General features: G+C 35.6%; 1 protein-coding gene across 1 annotated transcript in view; it reads left to right on the top strand.

The window, feature by feature from the left end:
- The window catches only part of VWDE (von Willebrand factor D and EGF domains), a 77709-nt gene that overhangs the window by 36965 nt on the left and 14508 nt on the right, over positions 1-26236 (top strand). Inside the window, 11 exon segments of the mRNA XM_030294831.1 lie at positions 845-981; positions 4650-4805; positions 4930-5034; positions 7059-7173; positions 13997-14247; positions 15318-15537; positions 17121-17258; positions 21101-21241; positions 23524-24093; positions 25465-25560; positions 25642-25737. Coding sequence (XP_030150691.1) covers positions 845-981; positions 4650-4805; positions 4930-5034; positions 7059-7173; positions 13997-14247; positions 15318-15537; positions 17121-17258; positions 21101-21241; positions 23524-24093; positions 25465-25560; positions 25642-25737 — 2025 coding nt within the window.

Genomic DNA, 26236 nt, shown 5'->3' with positions numbered 1-26236 from the left:
AAAAGTAGAAATTCTTCAGTAAACATTTGTTGAATATGAAAGAATAAACAAATGTTTTTTTTTTAATTTCCATAAGCATTTTTAGTGTTCTGAGTATACAATTTATGATTTTATATTCTCCTGCTAGTAAAGTTATATTCATTTACATTTTGCCAGTACTTAGAGGACTCAGTTACTTTCATATGCTGCATTTATCTATTTTGACAACCAGATCTTGCTGGTACAGATGATGTGTGATCTTACCAAGACCAGAACCAAAGATATAACTGTGAAAATCAGTTAACTCTGACTACTAGGAGAATTTTTTTCTCCTGTGATTGAAAGTACACTTAAGATAATTGGGACATGTAAGATAGCAATAATAAATAAAAACATTAATAACATTTTCATTTTCATAAAATTTTGATAATTCTTCTGTTTAAATTAAGATTTTTTAAAAATATTAATACGTTACATTGCTAATTACACTATTTTATTGCAGAAGTATTTTTCTATAACCCACCTCTATGGCACAAACCAAAATGGCAAAAACAAAACACAGGCCATTGTAGTAGTAATTTTCTAATACTTGTAAATAATTGGTATTAATCATTATTAAAACATCAATTAAATCTGTGTATTTGGGCACTGGTAGTATCTTTAATGCTGTTGTTATTGGCTTGATGGTAAGTGACACTTTTTTAAATACCAGGTTACTCTTAATATTTAATAGTTTAATTAAGGTACTTATACTTGGTTAGACTTCAAAATATTATTTTCCATATGCTTTTAATTTGGACCTTGCAAATAATTAGTTTATTTTTATGGATTTTTGTCCATTTTGTTTTATCATTTTTGTCCAAAGACAAGGCTCCTGAAATTATAGGACTTGGGAATGCTGGATTCTGTAATATTCAAAAATATAATTGTATGACAGTGAGAGTGTTTGGTCAAGGCTTCAAAGAATTACCTTCAACTAAATGTGAAGTTACTAAACTGCAGGTATGTTAATTATAGTGTTGAAGAACAATTAAGTTTATGAGTTATTCAGATTAATTTTTTCTTGGATTAATTTGGTCTGTCAGTTAACAACATAATCCCAAAGGATGTCAAATCCACAGAGAGCTCAATAAGAATATGGTTACATTGCTTAACCTTAAAGTTTCTTTCCTATTCATTAACCATATTAAAATATTTTCTATAATTTTTATTGCAGTATTGGCTCATATTCCAGTCATAATAAGAAATTAAAGTAATATTAAGCTTGATATGTAAGCTTCTGCATTTATTAAAATGTAAAACCACAACAAATAGAGATCATTTTTGCCCAAGACAAATCTGTATGACTTAGGGGATGTAGAGATATGAACAATAATTCCCTTTTACCAAACAAAAAGTGAAGATTAATTGCACTCATCCTTTATATTTCCCTTACTATGGATTTCAAAATAAAAATAGTGTTTTTCTTTCTTGGGGCTACAAATGACAGACGTAATCACTCAGTTTGAACATTGCTATATCAAGCTATATCTTATTTTGATGATTATTTATCATCAATCATTGGTCTTCCTTTTCTTTATTCAAGTGGATTTTTATTTTAAGGAAATCCCTTTGAAAATACTGGGGTAAGCTGAAAACTTAAAACAGAAAATCACATTTTAGCATTCTTTATACTTTTTCTCTAAATTGCTAAAGCTAAATGTGATCCTGGGATTGAGAATTTAAGGAGGAAATAACTTTTGTGTCTGTCTTTTTCAAAGAATTATACAAGAAAAATATTCTTGTTTCAGGATTTTTTGAGTAGAGCTTTTCTAAATGAGCCATGAAATATTTTAATCCCAATGAAAAAATAAGACACACAATGGAAAATGGAATGTATGCATAATTTTATTCACTTCAGTATTCCTCAAGAGACTAGACATTATACTCTTTGTGGCAGAATAAATCAAATGACATCACAGTACAATTAAGTTATTTGCCAAAAAGTTTTATAGGTTTGTATTCTCTTGGAAAGTACATTTTGTACTTACTTTCAGATGTATTATTTGCTGTGATATTTATTCTCATACAACTTTTTCTAAATATCTGACAAATAAAGAGCACACTATGAAATTCTCTAACACACTATACAGAACTAGAGAAAGAAAATATATATGTTCACTAGCCAGCGCCAAACTTACTTATATTTTTGCACCCTGTTCAGGATGTTTATTTCATTTGTAATACCATTCAGTTTATTTTTGAATATTTGTATTCCGCTTTAAATTTCCTCCACAGTTTAGTTGATTTTAGTTATTTATTTATTTGGAAAGTAAGCAAAAAAATCATGGTTCTGAGAGTTGGTGCCGTACGGAAGATACACACAGAAAAATATCACTGTCTTTTCATCTATACTGCTCTGTCCATTACCCTTTCTTTCCATTCCATTCCCATCTATCCCTGGAGGTATCCACTCTCATTATTTTCTGGTTTGTCCTTACTGCATTTCTTTTGCACAAAGGAACAGATGAATCCCTTCTTTTATTACATGAAAGGTAGCATATTATGGCTGCTCTTTTCTACTTTTGCAATAATAATTTTACACGTTTTTATCTGGAGATCCAAGCACCCAATCCTTTCTTTCACTCTCTGCCTCTCCGAAAAGCAGCCAGAACTTTACAGAATCCAGTTTTTAAATACTTGTAAGATTAAATTCAAGTAGCTTTCCTAGAAATGAATGGTCCTTTGTGATCCAGCTCCTGTCTATTTTTGTAACCTTGAACCGCCTGCATACACTATACTAAAATCTCATGCTGTCTCATGCATCCCTCCCTTTTCACTTGCTACTCCTTCCAGCCTCACTGAAGTGTAGTCGCTCCAGTTCTGCTCCAGGTGTCCAAACGGCAGTCTCCTCTTCTACTTTCAGGGAGAAAAGCCTCCCTTGACCATGATAGACACAATGGATTCTTTCTCTTTCACTGAACGTAACTTGAATCTTGGTTATAGCAGTATTAAAATTGTTTTGTCTGTCCTTTCCTCTGTGATCTTTCTTCATCGGGAAATTCTCAGCACATGTAGGTACTCTCAAAATATTGATGAATGGAAAATAAATATAACTCCATTTATTCCTTATTTGGGGTTGGCTTCTCCAAACAGGAGGGGAAATGATTTCTGGACTTGGCTGGAATCTTGTTTCAATACACAAAACCCTGTATCCATCTAAGTGTCCTTATCATGACTGCTCTGAGACACTGTTGTCAGTCCCCCTCCGCTAGAGGGAAACCACTGATCTGTTTAGCCAGACTATACATACCCCCCTCAAACATGGAGATTTGTACTGTGGCCTACTCCTTCAATCCTCAGATCTTAAGATACTTCCCGCTAGCCACAGATGAGCATGTTCTTACCTTCCTTTCCTTCTCCTGCAGACTCACAATAGTGAAGCATCAACATGGTCCTTGACCATTTCTGAACAATTGAAAACATTATACAGTTATAAACTTAAAAGAAAAATCTAAGTCAAAATATTGGCAATAAAATATATCCTTTTAGCTTTCTATGTAGTTACCAGTACCTAGAAAATTCTTCTGGCTTTTCCTCTTTAGATCATTTTAATACTAAATACATTTTAATACTAAATGTATTTAGTACATTTAGTAATTTAATACATTTAATACAATACATTTTAATACTAAAAAATTATACTTTAAGTGTAGATTAAATATAATATGCCACTGAGTTATTAAATAGAATAAACCAGTTAGAATTTAGTTTCAAGTTATATAGATTCATTTGAATTACCTTAATCAAAAATAGGATTTATTATTAAGGTAGTGTGTTTTTCACAAAATCAGGGTAAGAATGTAATTGCTGAATTCTCAGGAACAACTTGAATTTGGGACTTGAACACCACGAAGACTCAGTATATCTGAACTTGTGTGTGTGTGTGTGTGTGTGTGTGTGTGTGTGTGTATCTGTCTGTCTCAGTTCTGCTTTTCTCTGTGCGCTTCATTTTTCCCTTTTACTATATACTAGCCTCCTACACATAGTGAAAAATACATCCACCCACATCTCCATTACTTTTTATCTTGCACGTGAAGCTACCAGAAGCATACTGGCCCAGTATCCCCTCTGGTATAAAGTGGAAACATTCCAAATAATCAAAGCATTGACTCAGCTTAGATACACCCCCAGAGCAATCAAGCATAGCCAGGAAGATGGGTCATGTAAAAACATGAGAAGGTCCTAGGAACCATATGGATGAAGGACCGAAAGAGCAATTTCAAGTAAAAGTAGAAGTTTAAGAACTTTTGCAGAAGAAATGAGAGAGTTTCTGGGCAGAAAATCAAACCACTGTGTGTCAGCTACATAGTCAAATGTGTTTCCTCTTGCTACAAAACTCATTACTTGGCGATTCATTATACATGACCAATATTGATAACTTCTTTGATTTACACCTATAAGAAATGCATGAGGCATTAGAACCAGTTTACGTCTAATTAAGGTATATATGGTTTTCATTATTCTGGATAAAATTCACTATTGATGTCAGTTTTATTACTTCATTCATTATATATTCCATTATACTAGCCATGCATTTTTTAAGATTTATATTTTGATTATATGTAGTTTATTAGCAAGGAATTTCCATAATTAAACAGAAGTTAATTGCTTTCTTATTATGCCTTTAGTATAATAGCAGTAAATGGGTCCTTGGAAAAGCTGTCTACACGCATATTGTTTTTCAAAATAGCAGAACTATTGATTGTCAGCTGCCCCCTGATGTTCAGCAGTCTGATACCTTAGATCTGATGGGTGAGAAGCCAATTGCGAAGTGGCAGTTAAAGGTAAAAAAGAAAAGATAGTCTCATATTTATTAATAAAGTAAATATTTATGTATTAAAATTTCATAATGAATTTATGAAGCCACATTTAGAACAAATTATCTTATTATAAAACTACATCTTACAGGTATCTAATGATGGTTACAGGTTCAGTAATCCCAAAATAATGATCATCTATGATGGGGCTTGTCAACTTTGCGGTCTCTATGGAAAAGACTCATGTACTATAAAGGTAAGCAGTTTTTCACTTATTTTCACATTTACATGGTAAGTATTTTCATTTCCCATGCTATTGGCATATTAAAGGCATATTAGTTTTTTTCACCTTCATATCAGAAATACTAATAGAGAAAAGCCTTCCTCAAGTTTATATGAGGTTAACTGAAATTGTTACTCTGCCAGTAACTCTTGGTGAAATGGCAAGGAGATTTCTACCTCTAATGTTTTCAAGTGGCTGGTTATTTATTTCTTAAAAAAAAAAAAATTAAAAGGAGAGGTTCAGATTGAATTTTAACTCCTACTACATTCCTTTTAAAAAGTAATAAAGATTTTCCAGTTATATGTCTCTCTGCTCGCGCCTAATCTTCTTTGTGGCAAATGACATGCATTTTGATAGAGCTTGTAAAATGTGTAAGGCTACCACTTTTATAGGGAGTTTGTGTGTGTGTGTGTGTGTGTGTGTGTGTGGCAAATAAATTCATTGAACCATGCAATTATCTACTTAAGAGATTACAGAACACCCCAGCCTGAGCTGCATCCTCACAGCCACACCCTCTTAATCTATGTGCAGTCTGTTGGGTTTATCACCATATCTTTCTCATATGCCAGTTGCTGATTTAATACATACCATGGCAGTAATATTACTTGGCTATTCAAAATTGAGAAGCATATCAAATATTTATGTAGATAAAAATGAAAAGTATCATTATTTTGAATTTTAAATCTTTTTTTTTCCCTTGAGATTAGCAATTAGATCATGTCAGTAAAAAGTTTCTGGGGTTTTTAAATTATTTTTTTAATTTTTTTAATGTTTTATTTAGTTTTTGAGGGAGAGAGAGAGAGAGAGACAGAGCACAAGCAGGGGAGGGACAGAAAGAGATGGAGACACAGAATCTGAAGCAGGCTCCATTATCTGAGCTGCTAGCACAAAGCCCAATGCGGGATTCGAACTCAAACCACAAGATGACCTGAGCTGAATTCAGATGCTCAACAGACTGAGCCACCCAAGTGCCCCAGAAGTTTCTGTTTTTACAAAGTTGTTTGATTTTTATTTTCCCCTAAATATTCTGTTTCCACATGTCTTACAGTAAGTACTTTTAAAACTTTGGGGGCGCCTGGGTGGCGCAGTCGGTTAAGCGTCCGACTTCAGCGTGAGTTCGAGCCCCGCGTCAGGCTCTGGGCTGATGGCTCGGAGCCTGGAGCCTGTTTCCGATTCTGTGTCTCCCTCTCTCTCTGCCCCTCCCCCGTTCATGCTCTGTCTCTCTCTGTCCCAAAAATAAATAAACGTTGAAAAAAAAAAAATTAAAAAAAAAAAACTTTGTAATTCAAAATTGTTTTACATTGTTGCGACTGTTCTGTTCTTATTTTTGTGCAGTGTTCCAAGTGACATCAAAGGAGATTACATTAAATGAGCAAAGCTTATATATGCTGAACAAAATTTGGTCTTCTTCCCAGGTTGAAAATTATTGCTACATTTAAAATTATTTTTTTGCAGATCAGCCTCTCTTTCCACTATTTTGTATAAGGATATCCATTGTCAAGTGTGGATCATTATGCCAAGGTTCTGGTTCAGTTTTGCTCTGTTCAGAGGACATAGTGGGATCCTAGAGGAAGGGAAAATAGCTATAAACGAATATGTTTCTGTAAGATGAGCAAGGGGAAAAATTGTTTCATTTCTTTATAAATAGAGCACTTCTGCCTGACTTAGCAGTAAGAAAGACCAGAAGAAAAGACAGATTGTCTCCCATGTTATTTATAAGCTAAAATTCTACACAGAGATACAGCTATATGTATTTTCTTATTCCTTCCCTATTGATCAGTTCCACGGGCAATTACACAAAAAGGAAATGATTTGTTTTCTAACACACATTTATGATTAGAACACATGAAAAAATGTTTCCTAATCAAAACAGACTTATAACATGCTTACCCTGGAATGATCAACATATATGATGCTATCTTTCTATGTACATTTTTTCCTAAACACTAACTATAACGATATCCTAATTGCTTTCCTCTTTTTAAAACTTCCATTAGGAAAATGTTTGCATTATCGATGGGCTCTGCTACACTGAAGGAGATAAAAATCCTACCAGCCCTTGTTTGATTTGTAGACCAAAAATTTCAAAATTTACTTGGTCATTTTTAGAAAGTAAGTTATTCTTTATTAATACAAATATTTCCTCTACAAGATAATTTTTAAGTGATTTTTAAGACACGAGTTACATAAATGTGTTTAAGATGAACACTGTGCTTTATTTAGCATCTTTCCTAACTGCATGATTTACTTTGCTTGAACGTAATATAAGATGACATGTTATTTTATGTAATTTCCGTGATTATACTATAATAGGGTATGGGATTTTCCTTTCAGTATTTGATCCTGAAAGCAAATGTGAATTATTAATGGAAGAAATTAGAATGATTAATTCAGCTACACACAGTTTGTACAAGTCATACAGCTACCAACAGAATGGCCACTATGTAAACACATAAAATGTCCATCAGTGAAGGTTGGCGGGTTTAGTGGAAAGAAGACATTACTTTCAGACCAAAAGCAAAGCTCTACATCCTGCTCTTAGCCTTCTTTTCTGTTTTGTGACAAGGCATTTAGCTATTTAAATTCCAAAGGCTAAGCATTCATCACCTGTTAAATGAGATTATCTGGATTCAATAATCTATTAAGTGCCTTCCAGCCCTACCATTCTGGGACCTCATTAGTATAATAGTGGGTACAGATAATGTCTGGATACTTTGTTCCACCCCCAAAAAACACCCCAAATCATAGTTATGTGTCGTATAACGTCTTCAATTTCTTTTTTTTTCAATATATGAAGTTTATTGTCAAATTGGTTTCCATACAACACCCAGTGCTCATCCCAAAAAGTGCCCTCCTCAATACCCATCCCCCACCCTCCCCTCCCTCCCACCCCCCATCAACCCTCAGTTTGTTCTCAGTTTTTAAGAGTCTCTTATGCTTTGGCTCTCTCCCACTCTAACCTCCTTTTTTTTTTTTCCCTTCCCCTCCCCCATGGGTTTCTGTTAAGTTTCTCAGGATCCACATAAAAGTGAAACCATATGGTGTCTGTCTTTCTCTGTATGGCTTATTTCACTTAGCATCACACTCTCCAGTTCCATCCACGTTGCTACAAAGGGCCATATTTCATTCTTTCTCATTGCCACATAGTACTCCATTGTGTATATAAACCACAATTTCTTTATCCATTCATCAGTTGATGGACATTTAGGCTCTTTCCATAATTTGGCTATTGTTGAGAGTGCTGCTATAAACATTGGGGTACAAGTGCCCCTATGCATCAGTACTCCTGTATCCCTTGGGTAAATTCCTAGCAGTGCTATTGCTGGGTCACAGGGTAGGTCTATTTTTAATTTGTTGAGGAACCTCCACACTGTTTTCCAGAGCGGCTGCACCAGTTTGCATTCCCACCAACAGTGCAAGAGGGTTCCCGTTTCTCCACATCCTCTCCAGCATCTATAGTCTCCTGATGTGTTCATTTTGGCCACTCTGACTGGCCTGAGGTGATATCTGAGTGTGGTTTTGATTTGTATTTCCCTGATGAGGAGCGACGTTGAGAATCTTTCGTGTGCCTGTTGGTCATCCGGATGTCTTCTTTAGAGAAGTGTCTATTCATGTTTTCTGCCCATTTCTTCACTGGGTTATTTGTTTTTCGGGTGTGGAGTTTGGTGAGCTCTCTATAGATTTTGGATACTAGCCCTTTGTCCAATATGTCATTTGCAAATATCATTTCCCATTCCGTTGATTGCCTTTTAGTTTTGTTGGTTGTTTCCTTTGCTGTGCAGAAGCTTTTTATCTTCATAAGGTCCCAGTAGTTCATTTTTGCTTTTAATTCCCTTACCTTTGGGGATGTGTCAAGTAAAAAATTGCTACAGCTGAGGTCAGAGATGTCTTTTCCTGCTTTCTCCTCTAGCGTTTTGATGGTTTCCTGTCTCACATTCAGGTCCTTTATCCATTTTGAGTTTATTTTTATGAATGGTGTGAGAAAGTGGTCTAGTTTCAATCTTCCGCATGTTGCTGTCCAGTTCTCCCAGCACCATTTGTTAAAGAGACTGTCTTTTTTCCATTGGATATTCTTTCCTGCTTTGTCAAAGATGAGTTGGCCATACTTTTGTGGGTCTAGTTGTTGGGTTTCTATTCTATTCCATTGGTCTATGTGTCTGTTTTTGTGCCAATACCATGCTGTCTTGAGGATTACAGCTTTGTAGTAGAGGCTAAAGTCTGGGATTGTGATGCCTCCTGCTTTGGTCTTCTTCTTCAAAATTACTTTGGCTATTCGGGGACTCTTGTGGTTCTATATGAATTTTAGGATTGCTTGTTCTAGTTTCAAGAAGAATGCCGGTGCAATTTTGATTGGGATTGCATTGAATGTGTAGATAGCTTTGGGTAGTATTGACATTTTGACAATATTTATTCTTCCAATCCATGAGCACGGAATGTTTTTCCATTTCTTTATATCTTCTTCAATTTCCTTCATAAGCTTTCTATAGTTTTCAGCATACAGATCTTTTACATCTTTGGTTAGGTTTATTCCTAGGTATTTTATGCTTCTTGGTGCAATTGCGAATGGGATCAGTTTCTTTCTTTGTCTTTCTGTTGCTTCATTATTAGTGTATAAGAAAGAATGCAACTGATTTCTGTACACTGATTTTGTATCCTGCAACTTTGCTAAATTCATGTATCAGTTCTAGCAGACTTCTGGTGGATTCTATTGGATTTTCCATGTATAATATCATATCATCTGCAAAAAGTGAAAGCTTAACTTCATTTTTGCCAATTTTGATGCCTTTGATTTCCTTTTGATGTCTGATTGCTGACGCTAGAACTTCCAACACTACGTTAAACAACAGCAGTGAGAGTGGACATGCCTGTCGTGTTCCTGATCTCAGGGAAAAAGCTCTCAGTTTTTCCCCATTGAGGATGATGTTAGCTGTGGGCTTTTCATAAATGGATTTTATGATGTTTAAGTATGTTCCTTCTATCCCGACTTTCTCTAGGGTTTTTAATTTTTTTTTTCAACGTTTATTTATTTTTGGGACAGAGAGAGACAGAGCATGAACGGGGGAGGGGCAGAGAGAGAGGGAGACACAGAATTGGAAACAGGCTCCAGGCTCTGAGCCATCAGCCCAGAGCCCGACGCGGGGCTCGAACTCACAGACCGCAAGATCGTGACCTGGCTGAAGTCGGACGCTTAACCGACTGCGCCACCCAGGCGCCCCTCTAGGGTTTTTATTAAGAAAGGTTGCTGAGATGTGCCTGGGTGGCGCAGTCGGTTGAGCGTCTGACTTCAGCCAGGTCACAATCTCGCGGTCCGTGAGTTCGAGCCCCGCGTCAGGCTCTGGGCTGATGGCTCGGAGCCTGGAGCCTGTTTCCGATTCTGTGTCTCCCTCTCTCTCTGCCCCTCCCCCGTTCATGCTCTGTCTCTCTCTGTCCCAAAAATAAATAAAAACGTTGAAAAAAAAAATTAAAAAAAAAAAAAAAAGAAAGGTTGCTGAATTTTGTCAAAGGCCTTTTCTGCATCAATTGACAGGATCATATGGTTCTTCTCTTTTCTTTTATTAATGTGCTGTATCACATTGATTGATTTGCGAATGTTGAACCAGCCCTGCATCCCAGGAATGAATCCCACTTGATCATGGTGAATAATTCTTTTATATGCTGTTGTATTCGATTTGCTAGTATCTTATTGAGAACTTTTGCATCCATATTCATCAGGGATATTGGCCTGTAGTTCTCTTTTTTTACTGGGTATCTGTCTGGTTTGGGAATCAAAGTAATACTGGCTTCATAGAATGAGTCTGGAAGTTTTCCTTCCCTTTCTATTTCTTGGAATACCTTGAGAAGGATAGGTATTATCTCTGCTTTAAACGTCTGGTAGAACTCCCCTGGGAAGCCATCTGGTCCTGGACTCTTATTTGTTGGGAGAATTTTGATGACTGATTCAATTTCTTCGCTGGTTATGGGTCTGTACAAGCTTTCTATTTCCTCCTGGTTGAGTTTTGGAAGTGTGTTAGTGTTTAGGAATTTTTCCATTTCTTCCAGGTTGTCCAGCTTGTTGGCATATAATTTTTCATAGTATTCCCTGATAATTGCTTGTATCTCTGAGGGATTGGTTGTAATAATTCCATTTTCATTCATGATTTTATCTATTTGGGTCATCTCCCTTTTCTTTTTGAGAAGCCTGGCTAGAGGTTTATCAATTTTGTTTATTTTTTCAAAAAACCAACTCTTGGTTTCGTTGATCTGCTCTACAGTTTTTTTAGATTCTATATTGTTTATTTCTGCTCTGATCTTTATTATTTCTCTTCTTCTGCTGGGTTTGGGTGTCTTTGCTGTTCTGCTTCTATTTCCTTTAGGTGTGCTGTTAGATTTTGTATTTGGGATTTTTCTTGTTTCTTGAGATAGGCCTGGATTACAATGTATTTTCCTCTCAGGACTGCCTTCACTGCATCCCAAAGCGTTTGGATTGTTGTATTTTCATTTTCATTTGTTTCCATATATTTTTTAATTTCTTCTCTAATTGCCTGGTTGACCCATTCATTCTTTAGTATGGTGTTCTTTAACCTCCATGCATTTGGAGGTTTTCCAGACGTTTTCCTGTCGTTGATTTCAAGCTTCATAGCATTGTGGTCTGAAAGTATGCACGGTGTGATTTCAATTCTTGTATACTTATGAAGGGCTGTTTTGTGACCCAGTATGTGATCTATCTTGGAGAATGTTCCATGTGCACTCGAGAAGAAAGTATATTCTGTTGCTTTGGGATGCAGAGTTCTAAATAGGTCTGTCAAGTCCATCTGATCCAATGTATCATTCAGGGCCCTTGTTTCTTTATTGACCGTGTGTCTAGATGATCTATCCATTTCTGTAAGTGGGGTGTTAAAGTCCCCTGCAATGACCACATTCTTATCAATAAGGTTGCTTATGTTTGTGAGTAATTGTTTTATATATTTGGGGGCTCCCGTATTCAGCGCATAGACATTTATAATTGTTAGCTCTTCCTGATGGATAGACCCTGTGATTATTATATAATGCCCTTCTTCATCTCTTGTTACAGCCTTTAATTTAAAGTCTAGTTTGTCTGATATAAGTATGGCTACTCCAGCTTTCTTTTGACTTCCAGTGGCATGATAAATAGTTCTCCATCCCCTCACTCTCAATCTGAAGGTGTCCTCAGGTCTAAAATGAGTCTCTTGTAGACAGCAAATAGATGGGTCTTGTTTTTTTATCCATTCTGATACCCTATGTCTTTTGGTTGGCGCATTTAATCCATTTACATTCAGTGTTATTATAGAAAGATATGGGTTTAGAGTCATTGTGATGTCCGTAGGTTTCATGCTTGTAGCGATGTCTCTGGTACTTTGTCTCACAGGATCCCCCTTAGGATCTCTTGTAGGGCTGGTTTAGTGGTGACGAATTCCTTCAGTTTTTGTTTGTTTGGGAAGACCTTTATCTCTCCTTCTATTCTAAATGACAGATTTGCTGGATAAAGGATTCTCGACTGCATATTTTTTCTGTCCATCACTTTGAAGATCTCCTGCCGTTCCTTTCTGGCCTGTAATGTCTTCTCTTTCTTAACTACAGCTATACATAATTCCATATAATTGTTTCTTCATTCTCTTTCCTCATCCCAAAGACCAAGCAGGCATTATAAAATACAAGATATAATTACTCCCTCCTCCTATCCCCATGTAATTTTAGCTAAGGAATCATAAAACCTTGTATTTATACAGTGCTTTGTAACATCACTATTTATATTATTGTGTATACAAATTTCATTACTGTATTAGACCATTTTTCAGATAATTTATTGTTCAGGTGCAAGACTCATGGGGTGCTATGGGAAGACACTACAAATTTGGAGAAGAATTAAGTGCAAAAGATAAGGGAAACACAATATAACTTCTGAATTGGTGTCTATGTTTTTAATGGCTTGAGTATGACTAACTCATAATAGATTTGCAATGTTCAAGGATTTAAGGAGGCTGGAAAAATCATCTATCCCAATTTCTCGTATTGAGGGGTGAGGAAATTAAAACCAGTGAATTGTATAAAGATATATGATGGCAGAATGGGAACCAGAACCACATTCTCTTGGCATCAGTGCTTTGTCAATGCAAGCAGAAAGTGTTTGTGCCCAGTGTGATGAAAAAGCCTCTACCTTCCATGTGTTAAGCCAAGGAAGGGGGACATTTTTTAATATGACAATATAAAAAAAGTGTTTTAAAGCATTACTTGAGCGCAAAGGGAGCTTTCTCTGTCCTCTGAAATAACCACCGTTCCATTATGTGAGCTTGGCAGTGGGAAATGCCTCTGAGGAGCAGAGGATGGCTGTGACTTATATGGCTTCCAGTTCCTACTGGAGAGGCAGGTACAGTGAGGAAAATAAGGTCGGGTGGGGAGGGGGGGTTAAATGAACAATCCAGTCATGGAGAGTGAAGGGGAAATAAAAGGAGGTGTTGAGGGGAAAGTAAAGCTGAAAAGGGTAGAGGATGAAGAAGAGAGAGTGAGAGCAAGCAATGAGTTGGTCAACACCAGGAAATAATTTCAGACAGAAAAGGAGATGCATCCAGTCTGGGAAATGCAGATATGTTTATGTATTTTATGCTGTGTTCAAAGTGCTGTTACACCCTTGTAGCAAAGTTTGAAGTCTTGCACCTGTCAGTTACTTTACATTTTCTAAGAATGCAATTGAATTTATTCAGAATATAAAAACAAAAGAGAAAAGAAAAGAAAGGAAAAGAAAAGAAACGAGAAAAGAAAAGAGAAAAGAAAAGAAAAGAAAAGAAAAAAGAAAAAGAGCCAGCATAGGTAATGGAAGTTTTAGGGGAGTTTGAAATTCATCAAAATGTTTCAGTCTGAGGTCTTTGCATCATACTTTACTTTCCCTTTTCCTTTTTCTTTATACACAAGTACAAAGTAATTGTTTTCTCTTTGACAGACAACCAACCCCCACTGATTCAAATGCCACAAGACAAATTAGAGACATTTTTCGGGGAGAACTTTGTGTTCCAGTTCACAGCTGTCGATCCTGAAGGCTCTGACATCCATTTTGCCTTGGACTCGGGTCCCGAGGGAGCAAATGTTTCTTCTATGGGACTTCTTATGTGGAAAGCAGAGTCCCAAACTCCACAGCAATTCACTCTACTTTTTACCGATGACTGCAATGCTGAAACTAGACTCACGATTATGGTAATATTTATAATTACATAAATGCCACTGAATTAATTAACAGTATCAGTAACTATTTGAAACTTAAAATAGAATTCTTCATGAAGAGGAACTAAATTATTCAACATTTTGTGGAAAATTAAACTGCCAAAATGCTATTTTTGTCAGAATTTAAAATCTTCGGTAGGGTCTCAAGTCCAGAGCACGGATCTATGTGACGAATTCCTAGACCATTTGCTCCTGTACTTAAGTTTACTTAAGTAAAGAATGCATTCATGTCTACCTGTCTGAAATATCTATGATAAACCTAAGATTGAGAATTATACCCTTTCCTTCAAGTGAAGTCATTTTTTTATTGGCTATTCTTTTGATATTATCAGTCACGAGCTATTAATACTGTTTTTGTGCCCTGTATTCACTTGAAATTTGAGACACACTCCCAGAGAAGTAATGGTATGAAGGGCAATTGTGTATTATGTCATGCTAACCAGATAATTCAAATGACTGTTTACTCCCTATAGTCTGGGACAAGTCATGTGACTAACTGCTTTGCCCCTTAAGGATTTTTTTCCAGTTGTTCCAATTGCATCATAGAAATTGATTATCTTGTAACATTTTATGTTTTTTTAAATGTTTTATTTATTTTTGAGAGAGAGGGAGACAGAGTATGAGCAGGGGAGGGGCAGAGAGAGAGGGAGACAGAATCCACGAAACAGGCTCCGGGCTCTGAGCTGTCAGCACAGAGCCCGACACAGGGCCCAAACCCATGAACCACGAGATCATGACCTGAGCTGAAGTTGGACACTTACCGGACCGAGCTACCCAGGCACCTGTATCTTGTAACATTTTAAAAAATTATCCATAGCATTTATATTTTGACTATGCTCTTGAAAATTGGCAAGGTTACCTTATTAAACTATATTTTAAAATACTCTTTTACATTAAATATATATATATATATACTTTCTTTTCAAAACTTGTGATCTGGTCCTACTTCCACCTAAATGTACATGCCTAACACAATTTCTAAGGCATAAACTGAAGATTATTTTACTGAAGAATAAAGCGTTTACTTTTTGTTTCTTTTGGAGGTGACTGTGAAGTCTTGTGATTGCTTGAATGGTGGATCATGTGTGTCAGATATTAAATTTCCTCCAGGAAGTGGAGTGCACCTGTGTGTCTGCTTGCCTGGCTTTCAGGGCAGTCTTTGTGAAGTGGACGTCACTGAGTGCCAGTCAAACCCCTGTGGCCTTGGCAGTTGTATTAGTGGTTTTCACAGTTATTCTTGTGTGTGTCCACCTGAACTCAAAGGTAAGTTTTGGTTCTTCATGAACGAAATTAGTATGTGAACAAATTAGAAAGGAAAGTTCCTTGGCTTTCCAAGTAATATACAGGTTATTCAAGCATGTGTATCGTCCTAAAGATTTTAATATATGTTTTAAAATCTAGTAAAAGTCATCACAAATACATTTGCTACTCATATCCTTCTATTATTGTACATTGCTTACAAATACTCTTACGTAAAATTTTGCCAATTTTTTATAATTTTAATGGCAGTATTCTATGTCTGTATTGTACTTTGCAGGTTCTTAAACATTTCTGTCTATATTTGCTAGGTAGAAATATATTTAAATATATTACTATTGAAATATAATATGGAAAAATCAAGAAATCTGCCATGAGAAATATAAACATTATCATTTAAGAAAACTTGATAATTCATTAACTTAAAAAGATCATGATACAATGTTAAAGCGAAATGAAAGGAAATATTAGCATGTTTGCTAACTTGTTAATTATCCTGAAAAATTTTATTCTAGAAACCTCAAATAAGTATATGAATGACTTATAATTTCCCAAGGCTTTTTAAGAGTCATACCAATATTTCCTCTAATTTAAACAGATATAAATGTTAAGTAAATATGCAGTTACTGAGTTTATATTTTACTTGAAGGCATCTACTTTAACATTATAATTGAACTAAGCAAGACATTTATTATTTTCTTCAGCATTTTAAAATAAAAATTTTATCAGTTGGGACTGTTGTGCTACAGACTTCATTTGAAACAATTCGTGTTGAGTGCTTCATGGATCTTACTGTAATGGGAGCAACCATCATAAATGACTGAATATATTCATTCAACTAAGATTTTAAACATTTCAAAGAACACTTCATCTCAAAAAACTTTATTGAGGACATACTGACTTTCCTCACATGCTGTAAAATTTTCATGCGTTTTCACAGCTAATGCAGTCACCGCACTGAATAAGCTGTCCTTAAGCTAATTAAGCAATCATTCTACTAACTTTTTTTAAAAAAAATCATTGAGTATTTTTTTAACAAAGTGAGAATTGCTGCTATGATATGGTAATTTTTTGCCTTAGAGTACCAAGGGCCTTCTGTCGTCTTTTTTATAAGGAAAATCTTATGCACTTGAAGGGTCTTATTTAATGTTAAATAGAATCTAATTAATGACTTAATTTTTTTTAACCTTTTATTTTATGTTTGAGAGAGACAGACAGAGTGTGAGAGGGGGGAGGAACAGAGAGAGAGGGAGACAAAGAATCCAGAGCAGGATCTGTGCTGAGCTGTCAGCACAGAACCCGATGTAGGGCTTGAACTCACAAACCGCGAGATCATGACCTGAGCCAAAGTGGGATGCTCAACTGACTGAGCCACCCAGGTGCCCCTCTAATTGGTGACTTTATACATACATACATTCCTCTTAATGTATGACAGTTTTTCTGGAGTTTATGTAAAAGAAGTAAATATACTTTAAGTAAAGTAGAAGTAAAGTACTTTAAGTAAAAGAAATAAAATAAGGAACACTTGATGGGATATACAGTGTTTTTCAAAATAAATAAATTGAACTCTCAATCTGTATTTTGTTTAGGTAAAAATTGCCAGGAAGATGTTGATGAGTGTCAATCCAGACCTTGCTTTCCAGGAGCAGAGTGCTTCAATACCTTTGGCTCCTATCATTGCGGTTCATGTCCAAAAGGATTTTATGGTGATGGAAAGATATGTCATGGTAAAAGTCCCTATTTTCTGGCATGAAATATTTGTTGCTACATTTACTTAATCAAAATCACTCAGTTCTATTACCTTTTTTACTCATGTGTTCATTCAGTATGTATTCGCTAAGTTTCATGCATTAAGCTGGATGCAGAGGATGCAAAAATAGGTAAAACATGTCCTCTGACCTAATAGGTTTGAGTGTAATACCAGTATGACATGTAATCACATAGTTTCATATGGTGTTCTGTGTCTTTCATGAGAAGTGTCTGTAGAGAATAATAGGAATACTACACAGAGAATCGTGTCTACCTAGAGGGATAATGAAAAGTTTTAAAAAGCGAGTGTCATTACAGCTAAATCTGATGTATCCAATCAAGAGAAAGAAAGGCTTTCTAAGCAGAAGAAACATCATGAACAAAGGTGGAGAAATATGTAACATCACAGCACACTTGGCCACTATAAATAATTCAATGTGCTTAAAATATAGAGGGTAAGAGGAACTGCTATAAGAAATGAAGCTAGAGAACTAGCCACTGGCCAGATCACTGAGAAACTATGAGAAATTTAATAAGATTTATATCGGAGAAGTCTACTTGAGCATAATGGTGGATGGACCACTTATGGGTAAGAAACTGTGCAAGCAAGCCTGAAGGTGGGAAGAAAAGCTAAGAGAATATTACGAATGAATAGGAAAGATGTAGGGCACCTGGGTGGCTCAGTCAGTTGAGCATCTGACTCTTGATTTTGCCTTGGATCACAATCCCAGAGTCCTGGGATCATGCCCCACATTGGGCTCTGCGCTGAGTGTGGAGACTGCTTGGGATTCTTAATCTCTGTCTATCTATCCGTCTCTCTCTCTCTCTCTCTCTCTCTCTCTCTCTCTCAGTCTCTCTCTCTCTCTCTCTCTCTCTCTCTCTTTCTCTCTCTCTCTGCTCCTCTTCCCCCCACCAAAAGAAAAAAGAAAAAAAAATAGGAAACATGGGAAGATACTCTGACTTTGGGTGAGGAGGTCATTGTTGAAAGAAACACCAAAGAAGCAAGCTGATTGTCCACAGTCAATGATTGGGATTAGCATGGCGAGGTAAAGAGTTACTAAATTCCAAAAGCTCAGTTTACATGAATGAGTGTGTAGAATTGGCATTCACTTTGCTATGCGCTGAATTGTGTGGCCTCAGAATTCATAGGTTGGGTTCCAAACCCCCACTGTGGCTATATTTGGAGTAAGGAATTAATTAAGGTCATAATGAGGTCATAAGGGAGGATTAGGATCCGATAGCATTAGTATCCTCATAAGAGGAGACACCAGAGAGCTTATTCTCTCTCTCTCTCTCTCTCTCTGCCCTGTGAGGACACAGGGAAAAAGTGACCTCTGGGAGCCAGGAAGAGAGCTCTCACCAAGAACTGAATGGCCCTTCATCTTGATCTTGAACTTGCTACCTGCAGAATAGTAAGAAAATAAATTCCTGTTGTTTAGGACATCCAGTCTATGGTATTTTGTAATGGCAGCCTCAGCTGAGTTAAGACACACACATGAAGAAGAAGTGATTTGCAAGGGGAAAGATAATGAGTTCAGTTTGGATACATAGAGATTGAGAAGACTATGGAATATCCAAGTGGAGTTTAGGAGGGAGGATTAAGTTAAAGATACAGGTCTTAGGGTCATCAGTCATGGATGAAATTGCCCAAAGATAACACTAAGAGAAAGAAGGACAAAAAATTGGTGGATATCAACATTTTAAAAGCTTAAAAGAGAAAAGCAAATTATAGAAGACAGTATGAAAGAACTATATTTTGGTATCATTAAGTGAAGAAGACGCCATTTTTTTCCACATAATTTTTTCTTTATTTTCTTTTTTTTTCAAAATTTTATTTAAATTCTAATTAGTTAACATACAGTGCAATATTCATTTCAGGAGTAGAATTCAGTGATTCATCACTTAACATACAACACCCAGTACTCATCATAACAAATGCCTTCCTTATACCCATCACCCATCTAGCCCATACTCCACCCATATCCCTCCATCCACCCTCAGTTTGTTCTCTATCTTTAAGAGTCTCTTATGGTTTGTTTCCCTCTCTCTTTATTCTTTTCTTCCCCACTCGCATATTTTCATCTGTTTTTTTCTTAAATTCCATTTATGAGTGAAATCATACAGTATTTATCTTTCTCTGAGTTATTTCGCTTAGCATAACATACTCTAGCTCCATCCATGTTGTTGCAAATGGCAATATTTTATTCGTTTTGATGGCTGCGTAATATTCCTGTGTGTGTGTGTGTGTGTGTGTTTATACACCACATCTTCTTTATCCATTCATCAGTTGATGGACATTTGGGCTCTTTCCATAGTTTGGCTATTGTTGACAATGCTTCTGTGAACCTTGGGGTGCATGTACCCCCTTTGAATCTGTATGTTTGTATCCTTTGGGTAAATACCTAGTAATGCAATTGCTGGACCATAGGGTAGTTCTACTTTTAACTTTTTTACTAACCTCCACTCTGTTTTCTAGAGTGGCTGCACCAGTGAATAAGACCCCGTTTTGATGAAAAACATATATTAGTGATGTAATGTTACTTTGTGCTTCAGATGGAGGTGGGACTATCTAGCCCTGGAGCTAACAGACTTGAGGAGCATAGTGCTGGATGGTAAGGGGAATTCATTAGTAGCTCAGCCACTCACATTTCCCCCTCAATATCCAGTTCCAAATACTCAACCATATCACACCCTTCACTCCATACACTAAAGTTATCTAACATCTGCCTTTTGCAAACAAAGACTCATTCCCTGAATAAAACCTGTATCAAATGGAATTTAAGAGGAAAGCAAGTTGAACCAAATCCCATTACACATCAGTGACTATTAAGTTTCTTAACTCTGTCAGAAGCATTTGTGTATTTTAGGAAGATGCTTGTTAATACAAAATATTTCTTTTATTGTTGGTATTGTTTACTTAGTTTTATAGCAGGCAACAGAGTCACTGACCATTAAAGTAAATGCAGCACAGTTCTTATTGAGGTTGCTAACGAGAAGGGGAAGGAGACACATAAAAATCAATAGCGTGAAGGACAAAGCTCTGTGGGAGAACACAGATAGATGAAGTTGGGTGGTTGGGTGAGTGCGGTACTATAGGAACATCTGTTAGTCAGATCGGGCTGCCATAACAGAATAGCACAGGCAGGGTGACATCAACAACAGAAATTTGTTTCCTCAGTGTTCTGGAGGCTGGAAATTCAAGATCAGGTTGGTTTCTGACTTCTCTCCTTGGCTGAGATATGGCCACCTTCTCACTGTGTCCTCACATGTGCAATGCCCCTTGTGGCTCCTGCTCTTCTTAAAAGGACACCAGTCCTAGTGGATTAGGGCCCCATTCATGACTTCATTTAAGCTTAATTACCTCCTTTAAGGTAATATAGTCACATTTAGAGTTAGGGCTTTAACATAAATTTGGGGGTACACAATTCAATCCATAACCCAAGGATTTGCTGAAGAGGTGAAATTTAAGCTAGTTCTGTAATCTAATTTGCTAAGAGTTCAGTCCAGGTGACTTTTTTTTTTTTTTGAGAGAGAGACAGAGAAAGAGGGAGAGCCCAAAGAGGGGAGGGGGCAGACGAAGATTGAGAGAGAGAGAGAGAGAGAGAGAGAGAGAGAGAGAGAATCTTAAGCAGGCCCCACACTCAACACAGAGCCTTATGCGGGACTTCGGATAATGACCTGAGCGGAAATCAAGAGTTGGATGTTCAACCAACTGAACTACCCAGGTGCTCCCCCCAAGTGACATTTTTATCGTATGTTCTCATTCACAGTGTTTCGGTTTTACAATAGTTTGATCTGTTTTTCACGCATACATTTACAGTTGAAACACAGCTTTTACACAAATCTACGACACATACTGTGGTTCTTACAAGTTCTGATGAAAGTGAAACTAAGGAAGAGAATGATAAAAATGCCATGCAGAGAGAGAGCCGTGTTAAGTCAACAAGCAGAAATGCCTCTAGTAAGTAATGGTCTTAGTTAAAAGCTAATGACAAGTAACACCTCCCATTCATTTTCCAGAATACTAACATTATTTATTTCAGGAATTTTTGTTTATAAAGATCACCTAAGATTATATAATGTGGTTTACAAATTATTCTTTTTCTTGCTAATCCATTGACTTCTTTGGTTTATATTCTAGAAAAATGATTCATGTTGTATAATGAACAAATGATATTTAAGGTGATCTCAGAGAAGCTTATGGTTGGAAGTGACCATTTTAAAGTTACATTTTATAACTCCCTGGTCGTCCAACATCTACTCAAACTCTAAAAATAATAAGAAGCTCATTATTTCATACAGCCTTTCCTTGTCCATTCTGCTGTCCTTATAAGTCTTGTTTTATTTGATTAATATTCTGATTGTCTTTATAAAGGCCTTACAGATTTTACATTAGCTTTCTTTATGCCTTTGCCTTATGTAACATTAGCTATTCATCTTGCGAGATATCATTGCACTTGTTTGTTTTGCAGAATATCATTGTAGATTACTGCAACATAGGAAAGCTGTCTTGATTTTAATTTATTCGTACATCCAATTGCCTTACTAAACACTCATATTATGCTATTTTTATAGTTGGGTCTCTTTATTGGTTTTATAAATAGTCAATACTGCTTGCCAATTTGTCTCTTCCTCTTACTTTCTCATTATAATAGTATTTACAAGTTAGCCTGTATTTACAACATATCAGCTCTAGACAAATATTATTTATATATTATTCAGTCCTTTCAATAGCTATAGACAGTAACTGTTCTTATTTCCATTTTGTGGAAGTTTCTAATCTGTACAGAGCCATAGATGGGTTATCTGTTCAGGCTGATAGACATTGTAAAAGGAGAGAGATTTGAACCTGAGCAGTCTGACTATAGAGTCTCAGTTCTCAAACTTGGGTCCTCATTGTAATGGCTGGGACCTCCAGTGCAGAGTGTTTAGGCAGGGAATTATTTCTTAATGGTTTTAATGGAAATTCTTTTCATGTTTCACCATTAAGTATGATACCACAGTAGATTTCTGCTAGAAATCCTTCATCCAGTTGAAGAATTTTCCTTTTATTTGTTGATTTCTCAGAATTCTCTTTAGTTTTAAATTAGAAGTAGTTTTTAAATTTTATCAGTTTTTCAGCATTTATTACTTGCTGCAGTTTCTGTTAATGTTTCCTTAGGCTAACTTTTTTAGAATGTTTTCAACAGAAAATGGGATCAGATCATTTTTTAACATTATTTTACACTGCATTCTTTATTATGTAATGTAATTATATAATTATGTAATATAATTCAATTAGTAGAGATACACGTTTATTTATTCTGATATAGTAATCTGGAACCACACTGCTGCATTTGATTTGCTAGTATTTCATTAAATGCTTATGTATTTTAATAAATAATATTGACTTGACGATTATGCCACTTCATCAAATGTTTTTAAAACTTTCATCTCTTTCTCTGCATTGCAAAAGTTTTGTAAAACAGTCTTTCCTTGATTATTTGGTAATTTTTTTCCATTAGATCATCCTTCCTGGCATAATTTTTGGGGGCGACTTTGGATTATTTTTTTTCCTTTCATGGTAATTGTTCTATCAACTCCTATTTTTTCTTCCACCAGTTTAATCATTTATATTTTGCAAAAAAAAAAAAAATGTGTTTATCTCATCAAGATCTCAGACTTCTTAGTTTAAAATTATACATAGTATGTTTGTGTAAGTTAAATTTTTCTGGGGCACCTGAGTGGCTCAGTTAGTTAAGCATCTAACTCTTGATCTCAGCTCAGGTCTTAATCTCAGGGTCGTGAGTTCAAGCCCCTCATTGGACTCCATGCTGGGCATGAAGCCTACTAACATAAAATAAATAAGTAAAATATAATAAAAATTTTCTTCAGATTATCATTATGAGTTGCTCACATGTCCATTATTGACAACACTATGCTTTCTTTGCTGTGAGCCTCAGTGTATAAAGTGGTCAATAATGTTTGTTGGCTATTTTTAACTCTTAAATAAAATTATTATTTATTGTTCTTTAACTTTTATAATGTTTAATATTCTATGTTTCTTGTGTATTCAAAAAGATTACAAATCCCTTGAAGGCAGGGACTGTATGATGACTTCTTATTACCACATTGCTCCTAGTGTAATGGTATACATGCACCAGACATTATGTGAAGGAATGAATTACTTAATGTTAAATATAGTGGGAAGGGCAGAACATTAATAAATGTTACTAACATTTCCTTTTCTTTTTTGGTTGTTAGGTGTAAAATTTCCTCCACCATCAACAGATCATTCACTGATTGGTGTGAACTTTACCCACGGTCCTGCTACTGTCAAAAAGTTCTTGGACACAACCAGTGACATCTCACGCTTCTCATTAAAAGCAGTTACCTCTCAGATGAATAATTCAGAGAAAGTTATTTCCCATCAGATATCAGGTTTTGAACATGCGGATCATACTATCACTACAAATCTCAGTCTGGAGGAACTGGTAGTTTCTGTGAAACACCCAAATTCCTTAAGCATTAACCCAAACAGTTCCCATGGTAAAGCAAAGGATGTTATACAGAGTACCATCCAAACAGAGGCAGGAGGGCATAATTCTCAAATCAACAGGTCTGCCCAAGGTTACATGCAATTTAAGGATGAGTTTACATCATCAGTTACTAGAGCCATCACTGTTTTGCCGGAAAAGCCTGGATGGACCAAAATATCAACTTGTGCTGCATCACCTTGTTTTCTTGGTGTTTCCTGTGTGCCAACCGCAGATGGTCATTTCCGATGTGGACGATGCCCCTTTGGATATTACGGAGATGGTATCAATTGCAGAGGTAGTATGAAAATTCTTTAGAAGATAGAAAGAAAACTAATTAGTTCACATTTAAGTAATTAAGAAGAGATTCTTTTTTATGTATTAAATTCTATTTACTCCATTTATTTCTCCAATTTCTATTTATTTGTTTATTGTTTGTGTATCCCCTCTTCATATTTCAAAAAAATTAACATGGGTGTTCCTGCATTATTTTTAGAAAGAACGTTTCTATTATATAGTACTATAAACTATATAATATAGTATAAATATGTTTTTGAGTATCTACTGTGTTCCAAGGTCTATAGAAACATTCTGTATCAATTATGTCATATAATCCATAAAGACTCCATGTATTGAGTGTTATTTTTCCCATCATCCAGATGAGAATACAGGGCCTTAGAGGGCTAACTGACTTTCCTAGCATTAAGCAGCTAAAGAGATAAAATAAGGATGTGAATAACATTGTTGTCTGGGTTCTTTTCATCTCACAGTGGGCATTTAGCACTTTAAATTACTAATTCTGGCATATTTGCTTATTTGCATAAACTATGTTTCTCTGTATTTCTTCCAGCTCTTGAGGAAAAAACAAGTTGGGCATCACTTTAATTTTGAAAGGAGCATTTACTTCTTTTCATAATTATCAGTATTGTTTTCCTAGATGCAACTCAAATTTTTAGCTTTAACACTGTTGAAGCTATTTTGTGTTGTTATTTTGTTATTACTGTTTTGTGTTGCTTGTGTTTTGATTTGTTTGAGACCAACTTAAGCAATAGAGCTGTTGGGATATTCCCTTGTTGTCGGTATTACTGAGAGGTACATTGTTTGTTTGTTTGTTTGTAGGAATAGTGATAATAATGACTTTCAGGACTTATATGTTCATAATATAAAACTCCATATTAACAACCACATACTTTTTGGTCACCTCAGAAAAACATTAAATGCCTAATAGTTAGAATATATCAAGCACTTCAAGAAGCTTAAGGAATACAAACCTGTAAACTTAAGATGTGGTCCTAGTATCTTGCTCTTTGAAATTCTGATTATTTCTTACATTTACCAGCATTTATCTGATCAGTATCTGGAACTTTATTGACCTCTGTGAAAAGACTGGAATCCCATTTCTGGTTAGCAGCCATCTTCAACATCAGGCCTCACAAAGGGAATAATTACCACCTATGACACTTATTTCTGACCATATTAATCATGTTCTTCAGTCATTCTAATAGTAAAACAAATATAAGGGGGAAAATGACTTTATGGATAAATGCAATGGTTATTGCTTTAATAAGCAGCGTCAAAATTTTCAAATTTCAGAGATTTTTACTTTTCTTACACGTAAGTCTATGGAACATGTATCAACAATTCATCCTTTTTCCTTTGATTTTTGCAGCTATTTGTAGACACCCATGTGGGAAAAGCAGGGAGTGTGTTGCCCCAAACATATGCAAATGTAAACCTGGTTATGCTGGCTCTAACTGCCAAACTGGTAGGTATAAAACTTGTTAGTTTGCATAATGAATTTAATTGATAGTTGATATTTCTAAAACCTGAGCTTTATTTTATACAGCTCTATGTCATCCTGATTGCAAAAACCACGGAAAATGTATTAAGCCTAACATTTGTGAATGTCCCCCAGGGCGTGCTGGAGCAACCTGTGATGAAGGTGATAATTCAAATTAAAAATCAAATAATAGAGCCAAGATAAAACACTTTTTTAAAGCTTTTTTAAAAAGATAATTCTGTTTTACTGTGTCTTTACTGATATATATTCATTAATGTTGGAGAGGATGTCTAAGCTTTTTAATGTTTTCCAAAAATAATTTATTTGAAGATGTTAAAAACTTCAGTTTCATTAGAAATCCAAAGAGTAATAGCTTATTTGTCCTTGGTAAAATTGTCTTCGGAAATATCTTGGATATTTGGTTTTAAGGTGCCATATCCCTACATATATTTTAGCTTCAAGTAAAGGACACCTGGTTATTGAATGACTTGTCAAACATGACTCCAAGAAAGTGCTAAATACCAAATAATTAGAAGATATTAGGTAGTAAAAAGAATCCTAAAAAGTGATTTTTAAAAACATGTCTATAGGCACATAATTTTATTACTTTGGTTGAAATCTTAAGAGGGGAGTTTATTAAATGACATTTTTTAAATATTTT

This window comes from Lynx canadensis, chromosome A2 (genome assembly GCF_007474595.2).
Source record: "Lynx canadensis isolate LIC74 chromosome A2, mLynCan4.pri.v2, whole genome shotgun sequence".
Lineage (NCBI taxonomy): Eukaryota > Metazoa > Chordata > Mammalia > Carnivora > Felidae > Lynx > Lynx canadensis.
Note: the sequence above shows the minus strand (reverse complement) of the source record. Positions and strands in the feature narration are given on the sequence as shown.